Source organism: Quercus lobata, chromosome 8 (genome assembly GCF_001633185.2).
Source record: "Quercus lobata isolate SW786 chromosome 8, ValleyOak3.0 Primary Assembly, whole genome shotgun sequence".
Classification (NCBI taxonomy): domain Eukaryota; kingdom Viridiplantae; phylum Streptophyta; class Magnoliopsida; order Fagales; family Fagaceae; genus Quercus; species Quercus lobata.
The window spans coordinates 18,837,343-18,846,389 of NC_044911.1; the positions used below are offsets into that span (position 1 = coordinate 18,837,343).

Genomic DNA, 9,047 nt, shown 5'->3' on the forward strand with positions numbered 1-9,047 from the left:
ACTCTAGGACTAATATGAACTAACTATGCAGACTAATATAAACCACCAATGCAAATGAACCAACTGGTAACTTAAGCAAATGAATCAATAAGAAGCCTGAATTTGAAGCACAAATCTAGCAATAATAACTTCAAAACCAACCCAAAAACTCAATCCACAATGTAGTAAATAACAATTGCTGATATGATAATGGGAACCAACCTATACATGCAAATATTAATAGATATATAAGAGATTAGAAATATAGTAATATACCTAACCCCGGCATCACCAACACAACCAATTGCCATACCAGAAGTGAGCCCTCCAAAATCACAAGCAAGACCAAAAGATATATGTGCATAATCATAAAAAATGTACATTTACTTGGCCTTTGGGTTAATTATGTACAAATGATAACATCAATAGCGAGGCTGTAAAAAGTAAATAACAACACTCCAACCATAACCTGAACAATGACTTTCATCTCCAACTCAAGCCTTGTCACACCCATCAATGTCATTACTGATAAAAATTCTTTGTCCTACCTTTTGTATTTTACTTTATATTCTACAAATTACAACTTGCTACATTAATTTTACGTTCCTTAGAGAATATCTAAAGTTTAAAATGGAAAAAAAATAAATAAATAAACACACACTCACACATGTGCATGTACACACACATGACATACTATAATTAATGGAGAATAAAGTGTAACACAAAAATGTGAAAAAGACTTATATTCCCTCCTTAGTTGATATGGCTCCCACGCTCTTGTGGATGTAAGATTTTAAGAAAACTTTATGTGGCCCACATTTAAATAAAAAATGAAAACTCATGTCTTAAAGATTTTATTTGTGAAAGACTTTATGGTGAATAACAATTTCTATGTAACTCTCAATTGGTATAACCCCTTTGGTTAATAAACACCTTGAGGTTACAAGTTTTAAACTCTTTGATGGAAGGAGGTTATGGAACAAATCTTAATTTAAAAGAGTCCCTAGTCTAGCCTATATATATAGCCTGTCTCCATCAAAAGGAAATATGTAAGGTAAATGCCATAGACTAGAAGATACATTTTTTAGATACTCTATCATATGGTGAGTCTTCTTTTTCTCTAAACACTGAAACAACTGTGGCTAAAGGTATGTTTATGTTTATTTATTTTCTGCTGCAACTCTAAATTTATCCAACATTTGGTATCAAAGCCTCCTTCATGCTATGTTGTTTAGTAATTTTTCATTCATAGGTTTTTCTATAATTTGGCTAAATTTCCAATGCACGTATGGATTTAAGGATATAAAGTATTTGCATTGCATATTCTTTTGTGTTGGGACCTTTCGGCTAAATTAACTATGCCATCAAAATCCAATCTTTTAACCAATGTTAGCAAACTCAGTTTTAAGAGGCATGGAATAATGTTAAGTTTTAGGCAAAAAGCACATTTTCGTCCCTATATTTTCACACGATTCCCACTTTGGTCCCTATATTTTATTTTTACCGTTTTTAGTTCTATTTAGAAAAACGCATTTCTGTTACTCTCAAGAAAACCAAGTAAACACCATCAACCAAATGGCCAAAAGCAGCCATGTATAAGCATCTAATTTAATTGTCTTTTCCTCCCACCCACCTCTTTTTTAAAGGGTTTTTTCGGGCCAAAAAAAAGAGAGGATAATTTAAAACTTTAATATAGATAGTTTGTGGAAAAAAAAAAAAAAAAACCCTAATAGCAAAGCATTGTTGCAAGCCTGGTAGTTTATTCAGACCAAAGCATTTAGGGAAATACAAGAGTATATTTATTGCCAAATCTTGATTCTTGACCATGCTTTATTGAAACACAAGCGTAGTTGCATGGCCGTCATGCCTTGCTCGTGATATGATTACATAACGATGCAAGTGCTCGTTTTCCCTGCAGTAACCCCTGTCTCCAATGCTTGAAATGCTTGCATCAAATCATCATCCTGAGCCAAACAATAATTTTATATATATATATATATATATATGAGATTAAATTCTATAAGGACGTGGTGTAAAACCCATGTTTTACCCCTCCAATCCCAACATGCCACATCATCTTAGCACATATTTAAGAATAAACACAATCACACTCAATCAATTCTAATACCCATATATAAATCCAACCAAATTGGGAATCTATCGAGATGTTATTAAGTGTGGTAGGATGTATTGAATTTTAATAAATTTTAAGTAAAATACTGATGTGACAATCACTTATTGGATGGTGTAAAACATAGGTTTTACGCCCCATCCTTATAGAATTTAATCTCTATATATATATATATATATATATATAAATTAGAAACTCATGCAATGCAATGTAGGGAAAAGTTTAATAAAATATGATTTTTTTTATATTAAAAAACAAAATGATATCCTTTTTTATTTTATTTTTTGAAAATATTAAATCGATAGCTGTTTTTAGACATTTATTATTCTTATTTTGTTACTATTTATTCTATCATTTAAATAAAATATAATGTAATAGGATTCTGTTAAAATGTGTAAATATAGAATGTTTTGAGATATATATAGGCATGTTGTCATGCAGTATCTGGGTCCATCTAGGCAATCCGTTTAGTGCTTTTATTTTTAATTCTTTTTTATAACTATTTAGCAACATGTTATAACAATATTTGACATAAGAAAATATTTGACATATTTATATAGTAATATAAAATGATAGCCTTAGAGTTTTTGTTGACATCTAATGAACACACACACACAGAGAGAGAGAGAGAGTTAAATTATTTCAGTTTAAAGTTTAAACTAGTTAAAATCGGTTTTTTTAATAAAAATAAACTAATCTAACACAAAACAAATTTTGGTTAAATTAGATTTGATCTTCTCTAGACAAAGTCTAATTATCTCTCAAAAAAAAAAAAAGAAAAAGAAAAAGACTAATTAAAGTAAATTATGTTGCCATGGATGATTTAATTTGACTTTTTATTTATTAAAGATGTATTATTGAACTTTCTCGTTCATTGAATAGTTATAGAAACATAATGTTGAATGGTTGAGAGTTGGGACAGCGTAATTTCAAAATTTTATTTGTGCACTTGGGTGTTTTTGTTTTTAATTAATTTTACTTGAAAATAATAGTTATTTGTTTAGTAAGAAGAATATTACACATATGACATATTTTATCTGTATTGTATTTTTTTCAGTTATCACAATATTTTCAAAACTAGATTTTGCAACAACATAAAAGATGATTTTAGAACAAACTCTTTAGTTTTTTTTAAATTGAAAGAAATGTTTTTGAAAAATTTAATGCCAAATCAATTACAGATATTTTTCAAGTTAAAAAAAAAAAAAAAAAATCAACTTCCATTTCAATAAATTATTAAAAGAAACGTATTTAATACTGTTATTTTTTTTATCTATCTTCATATATATAATTTTTTTTTTTTTAAATGATGAAAAGGTTTTAGTTTATGCTTTGATGCCCTCCTATACACGAAATCTTGGTTCCATCCCTATTAGGGCATGGAGCATTTTATTAATTTTAAAGGAGGTGTGGATTATGTATTAAAAAAAATATAATCTATCAACTTTCCCAAAGTGAGTCTTTCTGTTACTTACTATTTACTAGTTCTTACAAGTCATACATTCAATATATATATATATATATATATATATAGGATTTTGCTTTGTAGCGTTTACTTCATGTATATTCAATTTATTCTAATATTTGTATTTATGGATTGAATAGTAAATTTTTTAGACCATACCTATTGCATGTTAATGTCAATTAGCACTTATCATACACTAAAACACACACATTTGGAGAGAGATCGAGAGAGAAAACACAGACACACACACAGCTATATATGTAAGTCTGAGACGAGAGAAGACACTACCACAGCAGCTGAAGCATTAATCGCAGATCGTGGAGCGAGTGCCTGCACGAAAGATATGTACAACTTCCTCCATGAGAAGCCTTCTCAAATAAATAAATTCAAAGAATAAAAAGCCCTCATAGTGTCAAGTTAAATCTGCACAGTATGCCTCTATAGCACACCATTACTCAACTAATTAAGCTCTAGAAATATTAAAAATAAAACACAAATTATGTTACCCAAGTAAACAATATTAGTGAGAGAGAGATTTATGTGGTTTCACCATTTTATGCTAAATCTTTTGAGCTTGTTTCTCTCAATGTTTGGTGATTCTAGGTTTGCTAGTAACATTGATTATTATTGTTTTTGCTAAATGGCATAACCTATTGTCCTTACCAGATTGATGTTTGCAGTACCAGGAGGAAGCCCTCTCTTGGACCGAAGCAAGAGATGGTTATCCATGAAGTTGGTGTGGTTGTGACTGAACTTCTTTTGCTTATAGCATGTAGGACAAAGATCATAAGTCCTGGAGCCACTGTCAAAGCATGAAACGCAAGTAAAATACACTCCAACTAGGCATGTTTGACACCCTTGGCACCAAAGGCCCCTGGTTTTAATCACGTAGTACAGAGTGAGCACTTCCCAGAAACCCAGGCAGCCATCGCGGTTGCGGTCCAGGTCCTTGAAGAAGTTGGAGCTGATCCAGCCATAGCCGCATTGCCGGAGGAAGTTGATGTACTCCATGTAACTTATTTGGCCATCTCCATCCGAGTCCAATGCGAGGAAGAAACTCCATGCTAGTCGCTGAAGGTTTCTAGGGGCATTGTTGTAGTAAGCTATAGCAACCTCATGAAATTCTTCCATTGCTTTCTTTTGTGGGGGGGGGAGGCCTGTGATCACCTGTGAGTCTGTGACTTTGAGCTACCAGTCCACAGGTTTTATAGAGGAGTTTCATAATAGAGAGATCAATTTGCTTTATTGGGTTGTATTGAAATGGAATCTTTCCATGACAAAGCCACCGTTCATAAAACGGAATAAAAAAGAAAAAGAATTTGGGTCTTATTCCTTATCACTTTCTTATCAGAAAATCTTTATGAATTATTGGACCACAAAAAAATAACACAATTTTTGCCATAATTCATCAAGCAACAACTTATGAGTAGTGAAGAAAAAAATATAATAGTGAGTCCATATTACTCACAACTCACCGCATGATTCAAAAAAAAAAAAAAAAAAAACCACCTCTCCACATGACAAGTTGTGACAAAAATTGTGTTATTTTTTGTGTTTTTAGCATTTTTTATTCTTTATAAATGCAGCAAATTTGATATTTTCTTGATGTAACATATTATTAATAGTTGGTAAAAAAATGATGTTAATTATAAGCTTAAATGAGCACCAATAGAAGCTTGTCAACTAAATTAATGTAAAAAATATTATCACATTTTTTGTGTACATAGCATAGCCCTAATTTTATTGGATACGGAACATATTTAAAAAATAATAAAAAATAATTAAAAAAAAAACACACTACCCTGAGTCATATCAATTTTTTTTTTTTTTTTTTTTTTTTTATGAATATTTTTATTTCACACTTTATTCCTCAACATGCACTGATGATATATATCTGTTAAGAATATCACGGTCACCCACGTCTTCTTGGTTCGTTCTTTTGGGGTTCTGATCTAAAGGGTGGTGATGAGGAAAAGGATAATTTTAAGTTTCAATCGACAATTTTTAATGGAAATGCATTGATTTCAATTAGGATCTAAGCTAGGTACTAGCAGAATAATTGAACACAACGAGTTCTTCATTTTTATAAGTCAAAGTTTCGATTCTAAAATCGGCTATAAAGAAAGATTCTGGATTAGCGTCTTAGAAAGAAGAATACAGACAAGGCAGGGTTCGAGAATCGAGAGGGCCACAGCTAGCAATAGTTCCTAATACTCCCACTAGTTCATCCATCTTAATTAAGATGGAAATGCACCCCACCCATTTTTTGGCCGGTCGTGGTTTTGATGATATATAGATTCTATTTTGCCCAAACAGGAATCGTAGAATCCAAATATTCTTATAACCCATAAAAAGTTGCCCCACTAGAAATCACAAATGCCAAAAGTTTGTCATGTTTTTATTCGCCAAGTGATCTAACACCCTCACAAAGAAAAATTCCTAACCGAAATTTGAATTTTTAATATATATATATATTACTAGAAAGTTTGGTTCCCTGGAAAGTTAGAACTTTCGGAGGAAACGTTAAAAATTGTACTGTAAAATTCATTATAAGCTTTCGGTCTTTTCATGGGTATCTTGTAATGTCCGCATACTTGGTGGGTTCTTATCATAGACATTGCCTCACCATGTATCTCATTCATCGTTTTTATTTTGAGAACGATGCATCTCATTAATCTGGTTTGCCAAATTAATTTCTTTCGAAGATAATCCAAAGGATTCGGGTTAATTAAGAATACTATGACAATACAATAAAAATAGAGAAATTAAAAAACATGTTAACAATATTAAAATTGATATAAATCATGAAATCAATAATGAAAGAATTAAAGAAACTTATATACTTATATTGATTGAAGGTCTTGATCATAATTATCAGAACCATTTCGTACATTGAACTATCAAGTAGGGGTGTCAATGTTCAACCCAACCCGCGAACACGACACGAACCCAACACGGTTTTTTTCGGGTTAGGGTTGGGCCTTAATGGGTTTGGGTCATAAATGGGTCAACCCGAAAACGACACGATAAGAAACGTGTCATAAGCGGGTTAACTCGCGTAACCCGCAATAGACACGTTTGACACGTCAATTTATTTGTGTCAAACCCGAAATGACCCACTTAACACAACCCGTTTAACTCGTATAACATATAAATAATTATTTTATTTTACATTTGTCAAATACCTTTTATATACATAATATATTTTAAATTAAAAAAGAAAAGTAAGTAATTACAAAAATTTAAAAGGGATATAATTGAAAATTAAAACTTCACAAACCATAAATCTCTAAACCCTACAAACCCTAAACCTCTAAACCTTCTTATAAATATCTTTTTTTTATTTTTTATTCCAGCCGTATTATTCTTCTCACGCCAATTCTCAACAGTCAAACTCAAGTGTAAACTCTCAAGCCGGTTTTCTCTCTCTCTCTCTCTAATGTGGTTTTTTTTTTTTTCTTCTGAATGATGCTTTTCAGCTTTTGTACAGTAAACTTTGAACCCATGTGCCTTGTGTTTTTCTTGATTGCATGATATGGTCCACTTGTTTTAGTTTCTTTGAATGATAATAAGACAACTTGATATTATATTATTATGCTTGTTGGCCATCTTATAAACATGTGTTAAGATGCAAATGCTGAAAAGCAACAAAAAGTGTATTTCATATGTTGCGGATTATAGAATTCATAACCCTTGGATCCATAACATCCGTATATCCATTAGTGAAAAACAACAAAAATTCATAACCCTTGGATGTTATATTTAATATTATGCAGGTTGAAATAGGTTGTGTTATATTTATGTCAACCCAACACGACTCGTTTATTAAACGTGTCAAATGGGTTGGGTCAGGTCAACCCGCCTTATTAACAGGTTGGGTTAGGGTTGAAGGATCCTGACACGATTATTAAATGGGTCGGGTTAGGGTTGAGCCATTTAGTCTAATACCCCTACCTCGACACGACACGAACCCGACACGCTAACCCGAATTGACACCCCTACTATCAAGGGAGTGGCATGATGGTTTACCGACAGTACAGAAAACTCTCATTTTGTGGGGTTTGAGAAAGGTATTTAATTGGTAAGCCTTACCCTTATAAAATAGACTCAACACCACCACCCATTGCAAAACTCACCACTATTGCCATAAAGTTAGTGCAATTTTGTGATGGAGTTCAAAGGGATTATGCCATCAAAGCTAGTGGTGATATAGAGGGCGAAATTTGGGAATAGAGATTAGCACTTCATTTGTGAGTTCATAAAGGAAAGAAAATGAATGAAATGTAGTATTGTTTGTACTAACCCAATTGAAATTTTTATATTTTTTGTGGAATACAATAAACCGGGAAAAAAAAAACAATTAGAGAATTTCTAAAGTGAGGGTGAAAGTGTGGAGAGGGAATCTCATGCTTATGGGTTTAGATGTATTTCTCTAGTCTTTGCTTGCTTCTCAGTATGGTGGCTCCCAAACTAGTGTCTCTTAGGTGGAAGGTTGAGTTTGGGTTTTTGATTTTGTGGGTTTTAATTTTTCAAATTTTACTGTACGTAAATAGGCAATAGGGTATCAATGAGATGTGAGTGTGTGTGTGAGAACCTATTCATTAAGTTTTAAAAATCTGAGATGGCACGCTAGTATTAGAGGGTACCGGTGTAAAAAGTTGGGTTTACATCATATCCTTATTTATGGTCATCACTTTCGATTCTTTCTTCAGCAAATACTTCATTAGGTCTACTTCATTCCGGCCCCCTAGTCAAAAGCTCCATAACTACTATTTTCAATCGATTAGTAAAAGTAAATGTTTTGAGATTCCTAATTTTCCCTCTTTAATGAGAGCTTCCTCAAAGGTATATAGTTTTTTCACCTCTCTAAAATACAAAGAAAAGAAAAGAGAACATAATTCTTTCACCTTCATTCAAAGTTCAAACAATTGATAGTACAAGTTTGGGTAAAATGCATTTTATGTCCCTTAAATATGGGGTCTATTCAATTTTGGCTCCTCAATTTTAAAATGTTCAATTTTGGTCCTTCAAAATTTTAAAATGTTAACAATTAGTTCCTCTATTTTTTTTTCTTTCGTTTACATGATTAATGGAACGTAGAGTCATCCCATATTTAAGGGCCAAAATCAAACCAACCTAATATTTAGGAGCCTAAAATTGAACTAATTAGTGTGCGTTTGGATTTTGTTTATTTTTCTGAAAACTAAAAACTAAAAACAATAAAAATAAAATAAAAAAAAAAAAATTCCGGTTACTGTTCATTAATGAAAATACTATGCATTTGCCTTGATGCACTGTTCATGTCCCATGAACAGTCCACTAGGAGCTGGAATTAAAAAATTAAAAAAATAAATAAAAGTAAAATAAAATTAAAAAACGCATCTGCGTGAAAACACAGACGCAATCCAAACGAGTTCTTAATCCCAAATCTAAGGGACTAAAATCAAACAAAAAAAAAAAAAAAAAAAAAAA

At 31.7% G+C, this 9,047-nt stretch overlaps 1 protein-coding gene across 1 annotated transcript; it reads right to left on the bottom strand.

The window, feature by feature from the left end:
- Positions 1-1,695: 1,695 nt before the first annotated feature.
- Positions 1,696-4,788, bottom strand: LOC115957688. Its single transcript, XM_031075996.1, has 3 exons — positions 4,239-4,788; positions 3,864-3,905; positions 1,696-1,943 (listed from the first exon to the last, which is right to left on the bottom strand). Exons 1-3 carry the CDS (start codon positions 4,704-4,706, stop codon positions 1,863-1,865), a joined length of 591 nt encoding a protein of 196 aa, XP_030931856.1. The 5' UTR covers positions 4,707-4,788; the 3' UTR covers positions 1,696-1,862.
- Between the last annotated feature and the right edge of the window lie 4,259 nt (positions 4,789-9,047).

Excerpts from the sequence above, each read along its gene's own strand:
- LOC115957688 (XM_031075996.1), bottom strand. The coding sequence starts at position 4,706 with ATGGAAGAATTTCATGAGGTTGCTATAGCTTACTACAACAATGCCCCT. Across the intron at positions 3,906-4,238 it reads GTACTGCAAACATCAATCTG|GCACTCGCTCCACGATCTGC; the intron begins GTAAGGACAATA and ends TCTTTCGTGCAG. Across the intron at positions 1,944-3,863 it reads TTAATGCTTCAGCTGCTGTG|GATGATGATTTGATGCAAGC; the intron begins GTAGTGTCTTCT and ends TGTTTGGCTCAG.